The 25097-nt window shown below is 40.7% G+C and overlaps 3 protein-coding genes across 8 annotated transcripts in view; 1 reads left to right on the top strand and 2 right to left on the bottom strand.

Moving 5' to 3' along the window:
- Positions 1-11125, bottom strand: part of LOC139453657 (E3 SUMO-protein ligase PIAS2-like) — a 56737-nt gene extending 45612 nt beyond the window's left edge. For all 3 annotated transcript variants that reach the window (XM_071235139.1, XM_071235145.1, XM_071235153.1), the window contains exons 1-3: positions 11093-11125; positions 8455-8615; positions 355-470 (exon numbers count right to left, since the gene is read on the bottom strand). In XM_071235139.1, the coding sequence (XP_071091240.1) occupies positions 355-470; positions 8455-8615; positions 11093-11116 (301 nt within the window). In that variant the 5' untranslated portion in view covers positions 11117-11125. The remainder of the gene's footprint in view (positions 1-354; positions 471-8454; positions 8616-11092) is intronic.
- A 44-nt stretch (positions 11126-11169) lies between these two features.
- LOC139470300 (NADH-quinone oxidoreductase subunit B-like) lies at positions 11170-16717 on the top strand. 3 transcript variants are annotated; one of them, XM_071252671.1, is made up of 6 exons: positions 11170-11206; positions 12808-12931; positions 13541-13676; positions 14352-14531; positions 15754-15889; positions 16361-16717. In XM_071252671.1, the coding sequence occupies exons 1-6, from the start codon at positions 11191-11193 to the stop codon at positions 16456-16458; spliced, it is 690 nt and encodes a 229-aa protein (XP_071108772.1). In that variant the 5' UTR covers positions 11170-11190; the 3' UTR covers positions 16459-16717. The 3 variants fall into 3 exon arrangements, with proteins under 3 accessions (XP_071108772.1, XP_071108779.1, XP_071108765.1); XM_071252678.1 differs by lacking the exon at positions 11170-11206 and having other exon boundaries at positions 12789-12931; positions 13556-13676; XM_071252664.1 differs by lacking the exon at positions 11170-11206 and having other exon boundaries at positions 12789-12931.
- A 4484-nt stretch (positions 16718-21201) lies between these two features.
- LOC139453410 (small ribosomal subunit protein uS19-like) lies at positions 21202-24568 on the bottom strand. 2 transcript variants are annotated; one of them, XM_071235131.1, is made up of 5 exons: positions 24512-24568; positions 24197-24303; positions 22941-23073; positions 21954-22055; positions 21202-21352 (listed from the first exon to the last, which is right to left on the bottom strand). In XM_071235131.1, exons 1-5 carry the CDS (start codon positions 24512-24514, stop codon positions 21239-21241), a joined length of 459 nt encoding a protein of 152 aa, XP_071091232.1. In that variant the 5' UTR covers positions 24515-24568; the 3' UTR covers positions 21202-21238. The 2 variants fall into 2 exon arrangements, with proteins under 2 accessions (XP_071091232.1, XP_071091226.1); XM_071235125.1 differs by lacking the exon at positions 24512-24568 and having other exon boundaries at positions 24197-24309.
- Between the last annotated feature and the right edge of the window lie 529 nt (positions 24569-25097).

Here is a 25097-nt window from a genome sequence, read left to right as displayed (position 1 = left end):
TATGTTATAATAAGGACTACTGGACTAAAATTGTTAGTTTCTACTGCTTGTGTGGAGTATAGAAAATATGGGAGTTAATTCACTGACATCTCAGAAACAATAGGAAAACCTTGATAGTATCTATAACCTACCACAACACCATTATTATGTTATTAAAAGTTCTATAACTCAAACATAACATACACTATAACATTAATTGTTATGCTTACTATTTATTTGATTTATCTGTGATAGTTGAACTCCCAAAGAAGGTCTTTTAATGACAAGCAGCTGTCTTTTCCTGTCATTGTTTCCCATTATCAGTCATGGGTACATATTTTGAACTCATAGAAACAATGAAGTAGATGTACTTACATGTCCCAAGGCCTCCAGAGGGGGGAGGGGCATCTGTTTGTGGTCTCACTTGAGGGGGACTTGTGCCCGGACCACCAGGGTATCTTCTTCTATGCAGGTTGGAAGAAAAAATTTGCCTGTTGGCAAGAAATATTATTGTACAACTATTAGCATGTGCAAATTAGTCCAAAAAATATTAACAACAATGCGATGTTTAATATTACAGAACATATCTATCAATCTACAATATGTTCAGATGCAAGAGGCAGCAGCTTGACACAGGAAGAATCTCTGTCAGTATCAAATGATTATACTCATACTGATAAAACGTTATCATACCCCATTTCAGAATGAGGACATCTGATTGGTTCACATGATCTTGATAAAATACTATGTATCCCGGCTGAGCAGCAGAATACAATCCCTTATACCCTGCCACGAAGAACACAGGCTGCACATGGATTTCTGAGCCGGAACATAAATCCCTTATACCCCGCTTCTAACACAAAAACTGCACACGAACGTCTCTTGACAGAAAATAAATTAACCTCAGCTCAATCGCAGAGCTGTTTTCTAATAATTTAAATTATTTTGAATTTGTTCAAATTCTTTCACAATGGCAGATTAAAACATTTCAGTAAGATAAATTCGACGTAGCAGTATCACTCGGGGTACATGTGGTATAAAACCTGACGCAGGATGCATAAAACCACATATACCCTGAGTGATAATGCTACCACTTGACTCCGACATTTTCCACTTTTCCTCTTGAAAATTACTAGATACTGCCATAAAAGCAATTCTTCACGATCAGATATGACATGCAAAATTTCAACTTTAAGTTAAATAACTTCTTGAAAGACTGGTGAAGTATAATCACTTTAAAAACTAAAAACAAGGCAAAACAGAGGGAGAGACTGAGTTTGGATTGATGCTGCTTTTAACATTACTCAGTTATCTCAGAGTGTCAGCATAATGTGGGAGGAAAGCCAAAAAAAAGTGAATCAGGTTTCAGACGTTCACCATCTTGGTGAAACCCACAAGCACGGATATGATGCTGACAAGTCAAGAAACATAATCAGGATAAAGCAGGATTCAAACCCACAATCAAAGGACCAGTTGTTTTCTCTGAGAAAATTTAGCCATTTTAAGTTGACAAGTCTGAAATAAGGACCAGCTGGATACGCCCAGTGGTTTCTGTTCCTGCCGAAGTCATGACACCTTCAGTGCCACAGTTGCTGCCAGGTATTATTCCATTTTCAAACTGATCTGCAAATCAGCTTAACTGGGACAACCCAAGCATCAATAGCATCATAATGAGTCAAATATATATAATATCATAGATGCTACTTCCTCGGCTGTTTATCTTTTAGTATAATATCAATACTTGGCAGTCATTATGACCACCAGATTCCCTGTTTTAATTTTAGTAAAATCTAAATATTTTTTACATTTGTATACTTATCCTGCATTACTCCTTAATGCATTCACTGCTTACCTTGCGACAAAAAAAAACTGGGACAGCTAACCGGCGATGGTCCTTGGGTGAATGGCTCTGTTCGTAATCCCACTTTTACATCCCCCGTCGCTGTCCCTGTGACCTCACGTGACCAAAGGTCAACTCTTCACATCACTGCCTGTCGCCCGAGCTTAAAAAAACATACTTTTGAGGTTTCTGAAGCCAAAGTGGGGAGGCAAGTCTGCGACGGGTGGGCCTTAAACGTAGTAATGCAGGATAAGTATACAAATGTAAAAAATATTTAGATTTTACTAAATTTTTTACTTATCCTGCATTACTCCTTAATGCATCTGTATCGGACGGTATGGAGGTGGGAAATCCTCAATACAGAAACCTCGATAATTCACACCCTGACAACATGACACAGATTGGTCAGTAAACCGTTAAGCGGAAAAGTTGAGAGAAAACGCTAATACGGTAGGGTATTACAATGTGGCAAACAATTGCACATGGGAATTAAAGAATAGTTCCCTATACATTTTAGTAATAAAGACAATGAGCTGCTCAGCCAAATCTTTACTTACTATATAATTATAGCCCTGCTGACAAAAACTTGTCTTCCCCTGGCGAAATCTGATCGATTACACCAAACATGAAAAGGCTCTGTATAGGGTGCGTACATTATTTGCGTCGAGGGTTGGTAACTTGCTGAGCTACAACCAACGGCCCAAAACTCCGTACACCTTCAATGTCCTCGAGAGTCACATCTCGAAGATAATGACTAGCGAAAACTGTGTCAGACCTCCAAAAACATCCTTCCATGATTGTCTTAATAGTACAATTGCTGTGTAAGGCCATGGTAGAGGCTAATGCCCTGATCTCATGAGGATTATTCGTTCTTGGTGGATCCAAATTGGCGATCGAATAGGCCTGAAGGATGACTGCGCGTAACCATAAGGATATGGTGTTGCGACTGACCTCGGTCGTGGATGTAGTAGATACGGGTATAAATAACCGCTTCCTCGAACCACGCCTAGTCTTGGAACGGCGGATGAAAATTCGCAGTGCCCGTACTGGACATAATAGAAGTTCACCCTCATCCTCACTGCCCACAATCGTCGAGATTGGTGGAATGGTGAAGGAACGATCAGGTTGGCCTGGTAATTGATTTTTGGCAATAAAATCCCAGCACAACCCTAGATGTACCGTTCCGTGCGTCCCATGCTCAAAACGAACCCGGGTAATGTCGATTGCATGTAATTCGCTCACCCGTGCCGCTGTGGCTAATGCCAAGAGAAACATTGTTTTCTTGGTGAGGTCATAAAAGGAGGATGCATTGAGGGGCTCAAATGGGGGTCCTCGCAAACCTCGAAGTACCACGTTCAGATCCCATGCAGGTGGGCGGAACTTGGTCTTCTGATCCTCAAGCCTAAATGAGCGTAATAAGGCCTGTAGTTCCGGGATCTTAGTAATCTTACGATTATCCGGAACGGCCAACACTGAGTTAAGTGCAACCAAGTACGTGGTAATGGTGCTACCTTTCAAGTGTCTCTGGGTACGCAGATGTAGGAGGTATTCAGCTAAAAACTGAGGTGACGCTGTGGTAGGATCTTGACCTTTTGCCTTGCAAAAAGTTTCAAACGATACCCACTTATCATCGTAAAGGCTTCTAGTAGAGGGACGATGAGCTAAGGTTATAGCTTTTGCTGCCCGAGCCGAATAGCCTTTTGCACTTAATGCCTTTTTAAGACGAACCAACCGTGCAGACGAAATCTGTCTGGTGTTGGATGAGGCAATTTGCTGTGAGGGTGGATAAGTAAGTTGGACCACTGTGGAAGGGGTAGTGGGTCGTTTCCTGCTAGCTTCCTGAGCTCGACGAACCACCCTCTCGCTGGCCACCAGGGCGCGACCAAAGTCAGAGCAAGTGTTCTTGTCTCTTGGATCTTTTGTATTACCCTGGGAAGTAGAACTGGTGGCGGAAATGCATACGCCTTTAGTCCTTCCCAAGGAATGCTGAATGCGTCCACCGCCCAAGCCCTCGGATCTGGTAACGGGGAGACATATGTCAAAAGTTGATGGTTTTGGCAAGTTGCAAACAGGTCGATGTTTGGTTGCCCGAACTTCCGAACCAATATTTGGAATGCTTCTGTGTGAAGTTTCCACTCGGTGGGTGCTACCCTGTCTGGTCGTGATAGAGCATCGGCCAGAATGTTTCGACATCCGGGGATGTGCTGAACTATGAACTGTAGTTGCAGCCGATCCACTAAATGGAAAAACCTGAATGTCTGTTGCAGTAGCGAGTTGGAGTGTGTTGTTCCCTGATTGCGCAGGCACCACACCACAGTGCTGTTGTCTGTGGATATGGAGAGTTGGGTTGATTGTAGTTGATTCTGCCAATGGGATATGGCTAGGATTACGGCTTCCAACTCCAGATTGTTTATGTGCCATTTCCGATGAGCGCTTGACCATAGCCCTGAGACTGTCTGGTCTTGTAGATGAGCACCCCACCCCTGAAGGGAGGCGTCTGCGAATAGGTGTAGATTCGGGGACAACCCTGATAAAGAGATTCCTCCTAAGACATTCGACTCTATCGTCCACCAACGGAGATAAGGTCTCAAGTGCGTTGGTAGCATGATGGCCCTGAGTGGATCCTGACTCCTGATGTAGGGATTCAGGAATTGTTGTATTGGGCGTAACTGTAATCGGCCTCTGTTGGTTAGGTCCTGGGCTGAGGTGAGTAACCCTAGCAACACTTGCCATTGGTGAAGTGTGCGTGGTTGACAAAGAGCAGGTGACAGGAGGCGTAAAATCTTGTGCCATCTGTCCCTGGGGACCGACAGGAGGTTCTGATCTGTTTGAAATAGTCCTCCTATGAACTGGAGTCGAAAAGATGGAGTTAACTCCGATTTCGCCTCGTTGACTATCCAACCCAGTTGATATAGTAGTCTTCTGGTGAATTCCCGGTGGCATACTAACATCAGTGTGTGTTGATGACACAGGAGACAGTCGTCTATGTACGACTGGAACCAAATGTTCCTCAGCTGTAGAAACACAGTTATGGGCTTCATTATTCGCGTAAATAGCCACGGGGCCACTGAAATGCCAAATGGGAGTACTGCCCACTGGTAGTGGACCCCATTGAACTGGAACCTGAGGAATCTGCGATCTTTGGGATGAATCGGTATGTGCAGATATGCATCCTGTAGATCGATACTGATCAAGGAATCGAACGCTTTTATGCTGGTTCTGAGTATTCTCAATGTAATGAGGCGGAAATAGGGTGGACGCTTCAGATAGAGCTCGTTGAAAACAGAGAGATTGTGTATCATTCTCATCTTGTCTGAGCCCTTCTTGGGTACCAGGAAGATGTGAGAATAAAATCCCGGAGTTAACGCTGGGCTGTGTATAATCTCTACGGCTCTTTTCTCCAATAGTAAGTCTATGTTGGCCTTTAAAAGGACATGTTGCTTCCTTGGATAATTCCCCGGAATGGGTGCCGTGGTCAACGGAGGAAAAACCTCTATGTCTAGTTGGTAACCGTGGCGTAGAATGTTGAGAACATAATCGTCCCTGAGGATGCTCCAGTTCTTCCAAAACAAATTTAGTCTCCCGCCTACGGGGGTATTGACAATTGGGACGACTGGGGGTAGGAGATCCCAGTCGTGACTGTCTAACATTTCAATGTTTGCCCCTCCTTTCACCTCCCTTACTGTGGTATTTACCACGTCGGGATTGATAAGAACCCTGGGGTTTTCCTCTGCCACGCCCTTTGCCACGAAAAGAATCTTGCACCTGTCCTTCCTTAAGCGACTCACGTCTAGGCCTGTAGTTGCCTGACTTGCCTGATCGCTGGGAGAAATTTTGAGAAACATGCTCCAAAGCCTTGAGTGCTGTTTCATCCCTAGCGTAACTGGAAACCTTGGCGTGTGTGTCTGAAATCTGTTCGTTGAACAGAGATGATGAAGACCAGGGTTGACGTAGCAATCTGCGTTTAAACTCTGAGTCCCAAGTAGATAAGGCTAAATAACCCAATCTCCGAGTGACAGTTATTTCTGCCAACGCAGCTTTAAGATGATTCCTTATATGGTCAATCTGACGCTGTTGAAAATCAACTATAGTTTGGAGGTGATCTAGTCGGTTAGGATTATCCTCTGACAGATCCTGCTCTACCGCCCGAGTAGACGATGCTAATGCTGCTAAAGGTTTTAATACCCTTCGGATTTCTGTTTCAATAAACGCAACTCTGGTATCCTGAACCTTAAGAGTGGTAGGCCTTGACGAGCCTGTCATTCTCTGTATATCCTCATCCAAACTATGTGCCTGGTTTGCTGCCTCAAAGCCATGTATAGGAAATTCATCTTTCCTAAATCTGGGAGGTCTGAATGACGGCGTAAGTGTCAGCCTGGAGAAGTCCTCATCCAAAGATCTAATCATATCTGACATCATAGGGTCAATCGGAATCGACGTGGGATGTGTCCAAATAGTATCTTTTTTATCCACCCCACTACCCGGGGAAGGTACTGAAATGAGGCGGTCAGCTACCCAATCAGGTACTTGAGCCAGGCTAAGGTGAGTATTCCATTCGTTCGCGGAATCTCCCTCCTCATCATTAGAACCATCTGATGAATCAGAACGACGTTGATGTGTACGTCTTGATGGTGAACGACTTCTACTCCGATGTGCAATATTACCTCTGACCGAGGGCTTAGATGAACTGCCTGGTGACAAGGAATCATGAGTTGATGTCCAAGTACGGGCAGGTGTACTGGTACTACTCAACGAAGAATGTACTGTATTATGACTCATAATAGGAGTGTTATACACATTAGTCACTGGAGTAGGCGGTAAAATATGTGCTGTAGATGTATTTGATGCAGGTGTCTGATACATAGGCATAGGCGTAGGCATAGACGTAGACATAGGCGTAGGCGCAGGATACAGTTGTGTCATAGACTGCTGCCACATTGACTGTAGAAAATTTTGCATCCAATTAGTGTTTGGAATTGGCATAGGCGCCTGCGCTGGGAACGTTGGTACAGCGCTAAGCTGATCGTGCGCTGCTTGCGTAATATCATACGCTGATAGCCCTGGGGCTGATGTCCCTGTAGAAGCGCTTGTGTAGTAGGGCTTGGCTGCGCTTGGCGCAGGCATATGAGGCGCAATGCTCAATGGAGACCTGAGTCTAGCTTGGCTTGGCGCTACCCCCGACAACGCATCTTGAGACGCTGGCGCACTGTCTGCAGCCGTAACAGATGTAGAATTCTCCAAAGACTGCAAATTAGGTGCAATTATAATACGCCCAACATTCTCCGGGAGAGAAGATTCCGGTGGCATGTGCACCTCCGCGGTGACAGTTACGGCCGACCTATTATCCCTCATAGATAAAGGTTGCGTCGTAATGATCGAATCCTGTCCATCGCTCATTCGCGATAGCGATAAAGACATTTTCCTTTTCTCACGACGTGATTGCTGTAAAATACGTTTGTGAGTAACTTGCCTATACCTCGCGAAACTCGTTGGAGAGAGGTTTATACAAAAAACACATTTAGAATTTGGTGCACAAATTTGTGTACACGACAAACAACGTGGGTGAGGATCTTGAATAGATTTTTTTCCACGACAATTAGTACAACGCGCAAGCATAAGTTACGCAATAATATACTAGAAGAAAACGGGACTGGAATTTACTGCCGTAGATAATTTCTCGGCAAATTTTGAACGAGTTGAAAGTGTATAAATGCTTGAATATACGCAACTCAATGAACCGCCAAGGCTAGTAGTATTTAAAACAACATATGAAATATGTTATACATACCTAGCCGATAATTGTAAACAATTGACTACCTTCCAAGCAAACAATTGTAACACAATTCAAAATGGCGGGGAACAGATAGCACGTGGCGGGAAAAGCAAAAAAGACACGTCTTTTTTTCCCGCCTCAAAACATCAAATACAACTTCACAACATGTTGAAAGTAATATGAAATGTATACATCACCCATCGCAGAAGAATTTTAGAATGGTAGAAGAATTAGAAGGTCTAAATAAATCCAAAAAACGAGAGCTCCGCTGGAAACGTCCTAGCTATGTCGCGACAGGCAGTGATGTGAAGAGTTGACCTTTGGTCACGTGAGGTCACAGGGACAGCGACGGGGGATGTAAAAGTGGGATTACGAACAGAGCCATTCACCCAAGGACCATCGCCGGTTAGCTGTCCCAGTTTTTTTTTGTCGCAAGGTAAGCAGTGAATGCATTAAGGAGTAATGCAGGATAAGTAAAAAATTATACTATTTCCTGGCTACTAATATCTTAAAAGCAACATCTAATTTCAGGGACTTATTCCGCTTTGAAATTCCCTCAGGCTCAAAGGTTTTGGTGGACAAATTTACAGTTTTTTAATAATAAGGCGCCTGTATCAACAACAGCGATTCATTAAATGGCATGTTCGCACTATGAGTGCTGTGATACAGCATTGCATTTATACCCGCCGATTAGTTCTCTTGGTGTCAAACATGTGGTAATGCAAACATGTGCATAACCTTTATATTAAAAGTTTATAATCTAGGAAGTTGAGGACCAAAGGACCTTCATCACACATGTATACTATGACAATATCCAGCTCTACTCATGACTCATTTAACAAGAGAAAATAATATGAAATACCTGTAAAGTTCCCTAATCTTTATCTGCACAGGCATTGTGCAGCCTTTTTGTACAAGCTGTAGCGCTCTCTGAAGTAGTTCTTGTTTGCGGCCGCTTTTGTTCCTCCCTGCAAAGCCCAAAAGGACTTGCAGTTCGGACACCCGAAAGCTCATTATCATGTGCTGAAAAAATAACATTAGAACATGTTTATTTATAAAAGCTGATACAACTAAAAATGTACCTTGCCCTAAAAATTATGTACAATTCTCATCGCTTACGTCTGCATGTCAATTTTAATACAAAAGTAGCACCATTTCTCAGGGATTTATCTAGGATTCTGTCATTTGCTGCAGACTTAGGGCCAAACATATCAGCCTCTGAACAGTTCAATAAAAATCCCTATATAAACAGTAATTAGGAACAAATTTACATCTACAATACAATAATAATGACACCTAAATATTTTTCTTCTAAAAGCAGATCAATCAACTAAATTAGCCCTTTGCCATCAATTTAGTATATATTGTCAGTTACTGTAACTATCCTCAACAAATCCAATCAAGAAATGCACGTCTTCCTTTTATGTTGCATACCAAACTAATGGCACTAGTGTGTGTGTGTGTGTGTGTGTGTGTGTGTGTGTGTGTGAAATAGGATTAATTGCAGATTTAAAAGTGGTCTACTGAGATACCATGCAACATGAATATCCAACTCAGACATAGAATACTGACTCCGAGCTGACGAGTCCTTGTTTAAGCCCCTTTATGCCAAGTGCCAGGCAGGGTAACAACAAGTGCCATACTTTAACGTCTTTTGGTATGAAGCAGCCAGGCACTGAACCTCTGACCTTCCTCTCTTCAGGCAGATGCTCTACCACAATACCACGGAGGCGGTCATAAATCATTTCCAAAGCTGGTGCAAAATCTTTTGTATCCAACTGAATCAAATGTTCAAATCAATGTCATCTCCCATAACATTGGATGAAACTTGTATTGCAGTACAAATAATCATGGACCATCATCATAACATGCCAACTGCACAGGTAATCATAACACCGGTAATACAACCAAAAGCTTCACAAAATTATAATGACATATTATATGTGAAGTATAGACCAGAGAGTGACTAGTTTGGCTTAGATATCTTGACAAAAAAAATTTCAACATTCTACATTTTTTCACAAGCAGCATTTATTGCATCAAATGAGAACAAGTTCAAGGTCACGTGAGATGTAAACAAGGTCACACACCAGTATTGTGCTTCCATATGTTTCATAACATTATATACAAGTTATTCTTATTACCAAAATTGGCTTGTTATTAATGTCGATTCAAGTTATCTTGTCAAAACATAACCAACAAGGCACCAACCCTGGTGACGCCCAGTTCCGCGCACAAAAAATGTGTGGAAACCTTTTGGGACTAGTTGAAATTTGTATGGGGTTGCATGTTATCTCGCGAGGCAACGGTTCGATTTAGCACCCACATTACCGACATTATTGAACTGAGCTAAAATCGTACATTTATATGCATCCCTAGTTTCTTTAGTCTCACTTTAGTAAATGTGCCAACTATGTTTTTATCCTTCGTGGAACTATTGCGTTTAATTGGACATGTTTCATCTTCACTTCATAGGATATGATTGTTGTCATGATAAGTGCAGGCTTCCATACAGAAAGATGTCGTATTTCACGTGTACTACAGCATTTGCTGTATGCGCAAACGTAGGCAAGTCTTTGACGTGAGTGAAAATCAAACAAAGATTTATCCGATACATCAGTGTCAGCATCAGTAACTACATAATGCAACAAGCATACCTGACATAGTTTTAAGAATTGTGAAAAATAAATCTGATGCTCATTGATGTAGCGCTTGTGAACAACATACCCTTGGAATGTTGAAATGAGGAGCAACCAGGGTATATAGCATGAGTAAGTGGCTTACAAAATTATGCCCAAACATTTTTCACTTTCCTCATGTTTAAATTTCCATAAACCTATGTTCATTGAAAACGTCTTACTTGCACATGTAATAAAACATGTTTATATAAAAATATATACACTACAGCATATTGGTTTTGAGGTATCAATAAAACCGTTTAAATGCTGCAGGGAATGCAAGATGGAGGTTGTGCAGTATGCAATTGCAAGCACCTACAACAATGGTATATATATATGTGAAGAGCTCAGTTTATTATCAGTGTGATTTCCTACCAATTGATTCAGTTTATCTCAACCTCTGACAATGAGCTCACATTGAAGTATCACCAGGAGTAGGCCTTGCCTCACATGTCAACTGCTACAATCAACAAGGGAGCCTGAGATGATGATAGGAGCTTCTGTGTCAAACGACACAACGTCAACCATTAGGCTAAACAGATACATGTTCGACATTTTGTTGAATCAACCTGTAAATATCATTTTGACAAGGAAGCCTGGCCAGCCACGGTCAACAGGCAAAGCCGACATGGTGGTCAGAAATGAAAACATTGTTTAGATGGAGTGAAAGAAGGCGTGTAATTTTTGTCTGTATTGAATGGATAGTTTCTAGAAACCCCTAAAAATATTAATGAAAACCTATGTGGAAAGCCTGAATCATTTTTTAATCTGTTCCTATGAGTTATGTTAGGACATTTTCCGATTGAAAATTTTCACACGAACCTTGAGGTCTGCGGAGTCCGCCATTTCCGTTCTTTAAGGGTCATGCGCAATAGCTCATGACTCGTTTTCATCAATAGCCTCGTTCCCAGTGGGAGAAAATGGCGACCTCCAGTGGTTAGTGTCCTCTATATGTCTTTGCATGATAACTTGCGATTTGATGTTTGTTAACGATACCGAGTGAACTTTTTCAATTTTACCATCATTCCAATGGTGTAAAAAGTTGCCAAAGTTGTGAATCCAACGATACGCAGGCAATCGCCTTTGAAGGGGTTATGCAACGTAAAATGTTTACCTTTGCTGCTGATACCCCAGTTTTCGTGCAGCTATTATCGTTAGATGATCAGCGCTAGAACAAATTTAACACTGACCAGCTTCTCCGTGTCTTACATTGGACAAGTGGAATGTTGAACTTGGAGTCTACTTAACTCTATTGATTTGTTGAACCGAACAGAATGTACGAATTTACATTCTATTTTGAGTGTGCTAAAAGGGTGCAGGCTAATTACTGGTCTTCAGCAACCCATCCTTGCCGTAAAAGACAACTCTGCTTGTCGACTAACGTGATTGGCTGGTCAGGCTCGCTGACTTGGTTGATGCATGTCATCGATCCCAATTGCGTGGATCAATGCTCATGATATCAATCACTGGATTGTCAGGTCCAGACTCGATTATTTACAGACCGCCGTCATATAGCTGGAATATTGCTGAGTGCGGCGTTAAACAACAAACCAACCAACCAACTAAAATGGCACCTCAGCAAAACGTCACTGATTTCTCTGGCGAAAACAGCACCGCATTTGGTGAAAACGTGTTATTTGTAGTATTTTGTTGCCAGTCACACCGGCGAAACAATGCCCTGTGACGTCGAGCATGCTTAGCTCCTCTCACTAGTCTAAGTGATCTATTATCTCCACACGCAATGTTGTTGAATAAGCCCAACGATGTTGAGTGTTTTGAATATTTGTTTACTAAATATAAGCTGCAGCAGCTTATGTTATTGAAAGCTCTAGTGTGTGAAAGCTCTTCTATTTTCAGTATATATATATTTCTTTTTCTTAATTCAAATAGCTTATATGATTATAAATGGGATCTAATATACATATTTTATTTTTTCAATTCACTAATTTTCATTATTATGTAGATCTACAGGAATGCAGTTTATTAGGAATATTATATTGGCGCTGAATGCTGCTTATAGTGTAGGTTACCCTGAACTCTATCCTTCACCCTTGGATCCTCTTTGCGCTCATTCACCCCTTTACAATCATTAGGGTTATGTACCCGTTTAGTGGCTATTATAGATTCTGTACAGATTCTTATATTCTTCACACAAAAACATCGAGAAAGCAGGACTCAAGCGGACTCACTCTTGTGGCGTCACTACCCATTCTTATTCCTCTCTCGTTCCTTACTCAGATCCAGATTATCCTAACAGTGTCCACCAACCCACTTTTCTGTCATAAAAATCACCATTATTAAATACCATGTCATTCATGCGCACCCGTGTGTTTGACGTCAACATGGAACCGTTTTCATTTTGCATCTTATTAGCTCATTCCTCGCCACTCGGTATCTTGTAGATTGCGGAATGGGACGAGTATGCCAAATGGCATAGGGATCACTTGTAAGCATCCATAGACTAAAGTCATGAGACAGTCTTAAATTGACTTCCTTTTGGCATGGTAGTGGTTATAGAATGGCTACTTGTGTTACAGTATTGCGACTTTCGGGTCTGTTTTCTCCGACTTTTGGGTCCTTCGTGAGTCGTCAGTCCCCAGCACTGACAGTCCAGTGTCGCAGTCTCTTCGCCGACAAAGAGGATGACAAGACAGGTGTCAGGTGATTACTAACTTCATTCTAAATTCATCGATGACATACTTTGACCTGTTAACTGTCATGTATGTTGTTTTTTTACTGTTATATTTAATATACATATTTTCATGATTAAAATAACTTTCGGTAAACAGAGAGAAAATGTGTGTACACCTTTGCTGATTGCTTAGACTAAAAGATCAATACACTCAGTTATAGAAACAATGCCCAGCATAACAGAAATTACAACTGAAACAGTAAATCATCATTTCCAGAGGAAACTGTACAGCTTTATGGGGAGGTGACGACTGTATTTATCAGGGATAGAAATTAGCGCTAGCCCAGACCAGTTTTGTAAATGTTAAAGGAATCCTAAGGGCTTGTAGAATTTCAAACATTTTGGGGTATTGCAATATGTTATCAGTATTGCAAAGTCTCCACGTAAACATTCTTCTTAATTTTTTACCAAAATATAGAATTTAAGATAAAATTTATTAAAAAATCTGTCAGTGGTGTAGATTAAGAGCAATCAGAATTCTTGCTCTGCGGAATAAGGAAAAGCAAACACACAGGATAGCTGAATTTTCAAAACTGTTCGAGTATGAAATAGGATTATTAACTGTTTAACATTTTCAGTGTTGTTCCAAGTAGAGAGCAGAGCACAAGCCAGGGAATAGTGCCAAAGAAGACATATTCCCCTTTCCAGAACACGAGCAACAAGGCAGAATATGCACTGGCCAGGGTGGATGACCTCCTCAACTGGGCCAGGAAGGTCAGCCATTTTACAACCAAGTAGAACATGTGAAGATCTGGGGTAGAAAGGGTCTTCAGCAACCCATGCTTGCCGTAAATGGTGACTATGCTTGTCGTAAGAGGCAACTAACAGGACCGGTTGGTGAGGCTCTCTGACTTGGTTGATGCATGTCATCGTATCCCTATTGCGTAGATCAATGCTCATGATGTCAATTACTGGATTGTCTGATGCAGGCTCAAATATTTAAGACTGTCGCCATATATGAAGTAGATATGAGCATGATCAGTTTTAGATTGCTTGTCAGTGTAAATAATTTCATTATTACACTGTAGAAGTATTTTTTTTGCAAATATTATCATAATCATTGATCACATTATGTACATCTCACAGAATGTAACACATGTTTGACAATCAAATTTATGGTATACTTCTATATATAAGTGGCAATGTGTTGAGTTGTTTCCCCTAGGAACTGACAGGATGCAATGGTTGTGAGTTCTAATCCGAAATTTATCATAGTTTTAAGCTCCAGGTTAGGTCTGACATTTTTTATAATAACCAGTCAATGTCCAAGAAGACTGTTCTGAAACCCTGTTGACATGATTAAAGTATAGGCCTGAGTTACAGTTTTCGTAGTGCTACAGTCATTGTATTGGATGGGACATTGTGTGATAAGGAGATTTGTCCTGGCAGAGCTCCCTGTGGCCACTGACGTTTGGCTTGGCCTGCTGTGCTGTGGAGATGATGCACTTCGCCGCCCCCAGATATGACATGGACAGGTTTGGGGTGGTGTTTAGAGCCAGCCCTCGACAAGCAGATCTCATCATTGTTGCTGGAACTCTCACAAACAAGATGGCTCCAGCTCTGAGAAAAGTAAGCTTAAAGTAATACAAAGAGGCCACTGCAGTGTTAGAAACTAACAGTTTTAGTCCACTAGTCCTTATAAAACGTAACATATAGCAAAAAGGGCAAATTTCTACTTGTCATTATGATACCATAACTGTTGGGCAGTTTAACAAGGACAACATGACTAGTGCCAATTTCTGAGCAGCCCCGGGCACCGTAATTCCTAAACATGGCAACTGAATTTGATTAATTTTATGTTGTAGTTTTACTCTCTGTATATTTCCTTAACCATTTGCATATATATTCCCATCAATGAGGTCAACAATACTGAATGAGCTTGTTGCACTACAGCTTCAAAATTAATTATGAAGGTATTTTATTTATTTTTGAGCTTCTTGGCTTCAAAGTAGAGCAACAGTGGCCCTGAATGTCACAAATCTGGTGAAGTGGGGCATAGCTTGTTGATTGTTGAAAACTTTTACTTTTGTGATTTCTTTGCAATGGGGAATAGTTTGGAAGTGATCTGTATTCAGTGTTCGAAATTAGGCATGGAAGTCAAGAGGTCGTGAGATTCAAATACCATATGAGAAGACCTCAAGATCCCAGGACTTTACATATTGCAGTGACCTGTACCTGACTTTACCTGTCACAGGTGACCTGTATCTGACTTTACCTGTTACAGGTGACCTGTATCTGACTTTGCCTGTTACAGGTGACCTGTACCTGACTTTACCTGTTACAGGTGACCTGTACCTGACTTTACCTGTCACAGGTGACCTGTATCTGACTTTACCTGTTACAGGTGACCTGTACCTGACTTTACCTGTCACAGGTGACCTGTACCTGACTTTACCTTTCACAGGTGACCTGTACCTGACTTTACCTGTTACAGGTGACCTGTACCTGACTTTACCTGTTACAGGTGACCTGTACCTGACTTTACCTGCTGCAGTGACCTGTACCTGACTTTACTTGTTACAGATGACCTGTACCTGACTTTACTTGTCACAGGTGATCTGTACCTGACTTTACCTGTTGCAGTGACCTGTACCTGACTTTACCTGTCACAGGTGACCTGTACCTGACTTTACCTGTCACAGATGACCTGTACCTGACTTTACCTGTTACAGGTGACCTGTACCTGACTTTACCTGTTGCAGTGACCTGTACCTGACTTTACCTGTTACATGTGACCAGTACCTGACTTTACCTGTCAATGGTAACCTGTACCTGACATTACCTGTTACAGGTGTATGACCAGATGCCGGAGCCGAGATGGGTGATCTCTATGGGCAGCTGTGCCAACGGTGGAGGCTACTACCACTACTCTTATGCCGTGGTCCGAGGCTGTGACAGGGTTATTCCTGTTGATATATATGTTCCAGGTAGGTTCACAGCCTTCATTTCTGACTTACTGTTGTACAAGGTCACAGACCACATCCTGTATCAAATATTCATCATCTCTAATTATTTTTGGTTGTTTGGTATAGTTCACAATTAACACTGACAATTAATCATAATAGTTAGACTGTGAAGATATGGTGTGGAAAATGTCTTCAGCAACCCATGCTTGCCGTAAAAGGTGACTAACAGAATGGGGGAGGGTGGTGGTCAGGTCGCTAACTTTGTTTTGGCTTGTCTTCAAAACGAAGCCATGAGCAGGTGCTATTATTCCTTGTGTGCATCATGAGCAGGTGCTATTATTCCTTGTGTGCATCATGAGCAGGTGCTATTATTCCTTGTGTGCATCATGAGCAGGTGCTATTATTCCTTGTGTGCATCATGAGCAGGTGCTATTATTCCTTGTGTGCATCATGAGCAGGTGCTATTATTCCTTGTGTGCATCATGTTGCCAGGTTGCCCCCCGACCGCGGAGGCGTTGTTATACGGAGTTCTACAGCTGCAGAAGAAGATCAAGAAGATGAAGACAGTGCAGATGTGGTATCGGAAGTAGTTGGCTAGTATCGTGTACATAGACTGTATCTGTTATTTGTACATATTTGTTGTGTTAGTGCAACCAGTAGCATGCGAGGAACGCTACACACTTGACCAGCATGGTGGATGGGGAAGTCTCAAGTTCAAAGTCTTCCCTGAAGTTACTCTGGATGTGAAAGTACATGAAGATCTGTGCTTCTTTCGGGTGAAAATCTTCAGTGCCCCAATGGACTTGTTTGAAACAATGTGAATTAACATGGAAATTTGGAAATAAAAACTTTCCAGTAAAGTATTCATTGCTTATTTTGTAGAAAGCTGAGCATTCATAAGCCAAATGCATCAGGGTCTCACAGTTCGCACAAATGTAGAGAAGAGACGTAGAAAAACAATGTACTGTGTCCGTGAGGACCTATGCATTGTACATACACTGCAACAAGAGCAGTAATGGGTGTCTGTTATTTCATACATCAATCATGACCACTGTCCACATGATCATTGATTCATTCCAGGCTAAAAAGTAATGAGCTAAACGTACAGTACACTACACCATTTCATTACTTTACAGGACCCCTATATTGCCTGCAAAGACCCTTCAAGTTAATCATTGGGGTCCCCTGGACCTGCACTTTTGTAAGTCAAGGTAATAACCTTGTGCATTTTCAGTATATGAATGTACATCTTCCTGATGCAAGGGAGTTAACGGACTATAAATGTCCAGTTTCCACCCTTTCCCAACTTGGCTGGAATTTCTAGGTTCGATCATAGTGCCGCCAGCTATTACGAGTCATGTACCTTCTATGCCCTTCTTTTGACCAATCAGATTCCCCCTCTATCACTTGCATTTGTTTCAAACCAAATGGCGGTGCCCAGTGAAGGCAATCTGATCGATAATCAAGATTTATATTGTAATAAAACGAGTCTTACTTTGCAAAGTGCTTCAAATCACATGACCACCTTGATTAAAAACATGAAAGAGATTTGGAAAATATCTGTTGACGGTACACATGCTTTGCAAATCCTGACTGAAATCCACACGGCAGTTTACGAACCAGATGTTCAATTCGTTATGAGATTTTGATTGGACTATGTGCATAGACTCGTTAGTCCAGCCAAAATATAGCTCCATAACTGAAGCCTAGTTCGGCAAGGGTGGAAACTGGACTTTTATAGGGTAGTCAGTTAACGCTGTTGCCTCGGGAAGACGGTTAATGTATGACACAACCCCATGTGATACTGGTTACTTATCCTGAAGGGGACCACTTTTTACTATGAACTTCCCTCATGGCAGACTGTGGACACACTCAGTGGCAATGATACCTCTCTTCACAATTACCATGACATGCCATTGACCTTGGATGTTGAAGGATTGAAGAAGCATGCATGTCGCAGTTCATTAAACACTTTCAAGGAATAACCTTGAATGTTTTACCCATGAGAGAAAATCTTTACAAATTTTCAGTGACATTTTGTCTTCCCACAGTTGAAACTGTATTTGATATTCGGTATTTGTGACTTGAATTATGTTGCAATTAATGTTACTAGATTATATAGTAACATCCTCCGATATTTTCGAACGTTAATTATTCAACTGTGAATATTTAAAAATATTAGCACTAGTATCAACAAAAATTTGCAATAGTATTTATATTTCTGTTAATTGTCCACTTTAGGAGAAAATACATAATATTTATGTATTTCAGTTCATTGTCAACTTTAGGAGGAATTATTTGCGAGAATAATTATAGATAAGGCATGTTTACCACCATCAGCTGTTTATTTCGTTGGCATGCAGGGGAACAAACAATGTATAGGTCTTTGACATTGTCTGTTCAGATCGTAATTTAATATATTCAAAGCGATGACATGAAACAGCGACAGTTGTAAATGGTGTTACAGTTAGTTGGCAAAAAATATATAATTTATATTCCAATGCGTTCATCAATGTCACTGTCTTATAGTGTCTGCAGTGTGTACTGTATCAAAGACCAGGTGTCTGACTGTATCAAATGAAATCTTATCAATATGGACTTTTTTAATTACGGTAATTAGAACTGACAGTTCATTATACATTGATTTATTTTCCAGGTTCACCTTTTTGTTTAAATTAGCAACAATAGTCGATTTATTTTCTGCAGAAGGCGCCATGTTTGCCATGTGCAGCAGCCAGAATTTTTTTACTAGTAACCTGAAGTTGAAAAGACATTCACAATGTTTATGAGTTACATTTGAATGATTAAATCAGTTTTCAATAAATATTGACAAATATGGAAAGCAAACATATCGCAGCATATTTGAAAATATCTCCAACTTGCTGTTTGGCCACTAGAAATAGTTCAACATTCGTACGTAATTCATGAACGTTTCAAGAGGGTATACTTTCATGAAAACCAGTGCTGTGTTATCTTAAGTCCAGGCGAATCACATCTAAAATATGATCGTTTGGGATGTGAAATTTGTAGTTTCTTATGGAGAAAGAGTTGTATGTATATTCATTTAGGTTTGGTTTTGTCATTCTAAAGTCGAAATTTGCTTGTATTTTGAAACTTAACTTTTTCTCCCTTGATTTCTGCTTGGATGCACATACATGTACGTCTTTGATTTCTGCTAGGATTTCAGTGACAAAAAATGTGGCTAATGACTTGTTGTAGATCACCGAATACGCCGCGACAATCTGGTATAAAAATATGTCGTGCAAAGTTCCACACAGTGCTATAGGAATCATTAATGCACAGTAAGAGATGCTGTGTTGCAAGTGATTTGATTGACAACTTTTGACGATTGGAGAAACTATCGAGGAAGTTTTTTATTGCCATTTTTAGATACAGTAAATTAGGGTTCACTCAAGGAATTTTCTGACATGGGCCCTTCATGTGAAAATTTCAAATATTCCCGAGGTACGCCCATACAGCACAATGTTAAAATGCATCATTGTATTTGAAAATATGGGCGAGAATTATCCCTGGTAGATAATTTTATTCAAGCAATATAACTTTTTTGATGTTTGTATGTGAAAATGAGTGTCAATGCGGATAAAACTATTGAAAGATGTACTCTATTTCCAATCACGCTGAATTAATGTTAATGTGATATTTATGACAACTATGTGAGAATATCGTGGAATCGCGACTTATGTCGTCCCTGCACTTAAAATGATACTTCAATATGAAATCAAGCTTGAAGGTTTGGTTGCACAGCAACTTCATGGGTTTGTGTACTTCATGTTTCACCATCATGGAAGTATTTGAGGACGGACTGTTGTGATTACGGGATATCAGCCTGTTGTGACGAAGTCAATTTGTAACAGCATCTGATTGAGTATTGACAATAAGCAACGCAGAAGGTCCAAGTACAGGCAGCCTTCAGATAAACGACGGTGATGGCAAACCACTGGTTGATAGCATAACAACAATCCGCACTATGAGGGAGCATGGACACATGTCTCCAAAGAACTATCATATGACCTTGTCATCAATACTTGGATTCAGATGATACTCGAATTGTCAGTTTGTGAGATCGCGATGTGCTGTCAGTCGAACAGGAACTGATGGAGTTACCTCCCGTAATGGCAGAAGTAGCTCAGCGCCACCGGCAAGCATGGTGGAACACAAGGATGTGGTAATAGTGGACATGTATGCTGCGTTTAAGTCTTCAGATTTTCTTTTTTACAAATTTTTGGTTTAAAAAGTCCGCAAACAGAAAATGGTTGTGAAATGTATGAAGCAAGGGGTTTTAGAGTTGTATTGTCGTCTCGGGCAATACTTAGCTCCAGCTCCCAGCCAGCAGTGAACACTGTAAAAAGGGGAATAACTTACACTTCACACTGGGAGCTGTTCACCATATTTGCTGAAATGCTAACCGCGGAACTCGAGTATTTGTCTCCGCTCCTTGGGTGATGATATATAGGACTTGTGAGACTACCTTATCAGGATAAAAGGGAACAAACACGAAATTGCAGTGAGAATGGGGTTTACTCTGATCTTCTACATGGATGACATTTTGGACATATCTTTTGAAAACCAGCATTGACAAAAAAACATGACACTTTTGACAGTTATTGCCCTTGTTTGCTATATTGGCCTTTGAGCAGTGCAGCAAATTGAGAAATTTAAAAAAGTGTAAGAAGTAATTTACAGAAAAGTGACCCCTTGTTTCCCCTGCACAACCAGTGTTTGCAACTGTAAGAATATAAATTTACTTCTGTTATCAACTTGTGAGTGGGCCTTAGCAGGCACTAGAGTAGCATGATAAGTATTGATGAAATGTTATTTTGTGAAGTGTGAACAGCTGCATGAGTCTTCTGGGATGAAGTGGTGAGTCCTTACATATAGATGCCCCATGTCAGCTGCGAGGAAGAGTCTTCTTCAGGTTACATTGTGTTATGGCTGCAGTAACTATATCTCTCTGCAGTTTGAAACCGGGCTGGTAAAAAACCTTTACCACTAGGCTACCCACCATCACTGGCTTATATGAAACAGCACAAAGATACTGTTACCGTAGTCCAGGAGTATGGTTTTAAAGCCGCTATTAGCAATATTCCTGCAATATCACGGCAGGGAACACATTGTACTCATGTGGGGAATCAAACCCTGGTCTTCAGCGGGACGAGCACACATTAACCACTAGGCTACCACATTGCTGACTGTCATTAGACAATTATTTCTGTGTGAACTCTTCCTTCCCTTCAGGCCTTGAGTGTCATCTTTATGAATGTCAAAATCCAGACTTTCGAATTATTCTCACGCCAACAAAAAAACATGTCCAATTTTGTTGTAGCAGCTTTAATGTGTATACATGTCTCCCTACTTGAGAGGGATAAATCGAGAGGAGTGGGTGGCACCAATACCGGGGCGACCGTGCTTCACGGGCTTGTATGTGATGCTGAACTCTCCCAGATAGTGACCAATCATCTCTGGCTGAAATTCAATGTATTCTTGTGAAGCATCATGTAAAGCTATGACTCCTACAAATTATCACAGATACACGTCTTCAGGTGCAAATACTGGGTCATGATACCCCTAATTTGTGCACCAGAGTTAGGGAGTATGGTTTTACGCTGCTTTAAGCAATAATCAAGCAATATCATGGCAGAGGACACCAGAAATGGACTTCACACATTGTACCTGTGTGGGGAATTGAACCATGGTCTTCAGCATGACGAGTGAACGTCTTAACCACTAGGCTACTCAATCGCCCCTTCATGCATCAAGAGGAATCCCCATACAAAAACTACGCAATATTTTCATGAAGATTTCATTGTTCCATGTTTAAGAAAAGGTTGTTACTGTCAAGCAGTTTGTGGCTTGCTCGAAATGAAATGGTTCATTTACATGAGACTTGATCTAAACAGATTTAGGATTTGGTCCTGTGACAGGATGTTAGCCAAAGTAGTTATCAGGTGGATAGATACAAAACTTTAAAATCTTTGAAAATGGATACAGAATGAAAACATTTGAATAAAATTGTTAACTGTGCAAACCACATCTCTACCAGTCATCATTGATGAGACGAGCTTACCTTGATTTCCACCTGGTTGAAGGTCTTGCCTTGGTACACTCCCACAATGCTGCCTATCATCTCGGGGACAATGATCATGTCTCTTAGATGGGTCTTCACCACCTAAACAAACACACTTTGTTATACACAACTCACAAATTTCCTTCATAAGCTTGTTCACTTGCAGTCTGTAAATAGTCAAGTCTGAACCAGACAATCGAGTCATTGACCTGAGCATAGATTCACACAATTGTCAGTAAGGGTGGCCACCCGATAATAGCCTCTTACGACATGCATTGTCGCCTCTTACAACAAGCATAGATAGGTTTCCCCTAGAAGATGTAAATCAGACATTCACCTAACTTTCAGGATGTCTCGGATATTTGCTAACAGGAGAAACCAAGGCAGTGACAGAAATTAACCTTCTCCAATTCCATTAGGTTTCTTGTTGCATTATTTTCATCTAAGACTCCCGAAATTTTGAATGCTTCATATAACTTTCATACTTATGCTGTAAAGTTGTTATCAAGATCAAATACATAACCCAATAAATATGCAAACTTATTGGTATGTATATCATGTTATTCAGAAAGCTGCACTCAGCAATATTCCAGCAATATGCAGCAGCCTGTAAATAATCATATCCGTATCAGACAATCCAGTGACTGACATTATGAGCAACAACACAAACAAAGCTGACACACATCGGAACGTACAAATGATCGCAAAGACCCCACCTACCCCCACCCCCCACTTTCACCGAACACGAAAGATTTTATACCCTTACTTAAATTCTCAAATTTTCTAGAGAAACAAGAGAAACAGCAAAATGATGCTAACCCATTAATTTTGATGACCGAGCTGTTGGGAAGATCCAATCATGATCTTACAAACTATTCCCAACACTAGCCTAGCTTGGGGACTTTTGGACAAACATGTCAGCCCAGGGCAAAAAATAAAATACAATTGAATACAAGCTCAAACAAATGCAGTTCTGCATATACTTGCCTCTGGTTTTTCAAGGGGTCCTGCTTCCTTCTTAGCCTTCCTCAGTTTCTTGATCAGTCCCAGCCTCTTACGCTTCAGACCTCTGCTGAATCGGCGACGAGCACGGCATGGGAACAATTCCATCAGCTGCTCACTGGAAAAAACAATCTTGGTATTAAAAAATGTATTAAATATCCTTTCACGTCTTAGTTCAAGGTTTTAAGTAGCAAATATGTTCATAAAAGGTACCCAGTATCCAGTGTTTTCAAAACAAAAAAAATAGCTGAAAAAACATGCAAAAGCGGATGGTAAGGAGCGATTTGCATCATCAAAGGTCAAAACTGTGATTTTCTTAAGTGTGGACTGTTGCTCATGCTTTGTGGAGCTTGATATTTATAAGCTGCATATGACACTTTCATCCAGCTCTGAGCAATGTGTGATTTTTTTAGTGAATGAGTTTGCATGGTTAGCGAGTGGTAACACTGTATTTTAGCAACTAAACCACTACAGTCTGGAAGTTGTCAAGTTTGTTGGAAACAAACTAGCTGTCATAATGTAGGCCACAATCAATGTCAGGTTAAAATCACATGCAATCATCCAGCTCTGAGGCCAAGGGAAAGTGTCCCTGTATAAAGGTTGTTACAAGCCAAAGTCACAGTTCATACTGACAGCAGTCATTAAAATGTGACTTCTGATTCTCATCTGAAAAGGGGATGTGGCCTCAAACAAAAGTTAATTGAAGGTTTATCAGTATCATAAAATACATCTGGACAATGTTTCTTATCAAGTTATTGCACAACTTCGACAATAATTAGGCAATGGACTTAAGTCCCTATGCTGCATATAGATTTGGGTAATATTGTATGTGAAATTTACAATGTAAGAATTAACTCGATCAATAACCTGCATAAAATGTCAATGTCAATGTCATGTTCTGGTATTGTCAATACAGCTTGATTAAACTGATGTTAGTAACTATACAGGGTATTTATGTTTACAGAGTGAATAACCCTTACGAACCATGGAGAACAAGTCTTTATTTTTGGTTAAACAGGTGCTTAACACAGTTACAGAAATGGAACAAAATCATAAGTATGACATACAGCCTAGCATACCTTTAAAATACATAATCATAACCAGTAACACATTCTGAATACGCTACGGTGAATCCGACTCGAAACTCAACATGTTTGTAAGTTGCACAACGTCGATGAAATGAAACACGACTACCACTGACAAAACTTCATGATAACTATAAAAAAATCAGAAAATACAACCTGGTCATATCCAGAAGCTGGTCCAAGTCTACACCTCTGTATGTGTATTTACGGAAGGTCCTCCTCTTCTTCTTCTCAGCCAATTCGGCTGCTGATTGTTCGTCTGTCTGCATAAACAATCACATCAAGAAGAGATTACTTGGGTGAATCAAACTACTCCGATGTAACGCATCTAAAATACATGGGTGCGAAATGTTACGTCGGTACGAAAGATCGACCATTGCAGAATACAAACAACTGTTTATCAAGTGAATAAAACTATAAGATGATAGATGACAGTGGATTTAATTTAGCCTAACGAAGACACCATCCTACCATGTTGATTCTTGGACAGGAAAAGGAAGTTGCTTAGTCGGAAGTTAGTGTTTACGCATACGCAGTACAATATACTTTCTTCCACACAACTACTGATACCTATTATGGGTTTCAAAGAACCTTATATGGAAGTTACTTTTTGAAGAGACCACAAATCCCAAGGTCATAAGCTAGCTTTTTTCGCTAAATGGGTCTTTCAAACATATTGGCCACATGGCATGAATTTACATGTCGTTTACCTATGTCTAGGGTAGCATAATCAGTACTTCAGACAGAGCATCATTTGCATGTGGCCCTCGGTATCTAAATCCAGATAGACTGCTTTATACGCGTGTAGATGATTCATGGATTATATGTTTGAGAAACACATATTGCATTCATAGTTATGTAGAGATATATGGTGTTCGCTTATTAGGGGTAAAGACTTTTACATGTTCATGTTTGTATTTTTCGGTCAATGTTTTGATCAATCCAAAACCGTGCGTTATTCCACGGTATCCTCACACAACATCACAGCCAATCTTGCCACAAAACCAAAACACATTAAACACTCGAATGAGTGAGTAAGTAATGTGTTATGCCGCCA

The sequence above is a fragment of the Haliotis cracherodii genome, unplaced genomic scaffold (assembly GCF_022045235.1).
Source record: "Haliotis cracherodii isolate W230 unplaced genomic scaffold, xgHalCrac1.p SCAF_1, whole genome shotgun sequence".
NCBI lineage: Eukaryota > Metazoa > Mollusca > Gastropoda > Lepetellida > Haliotidae > Haliotis > Haliotis cracherodii.
Note: the sequence above shows the minus strand (reverse complement) of the source record. Positions and strands in the feature narration are given on the sequence as shown.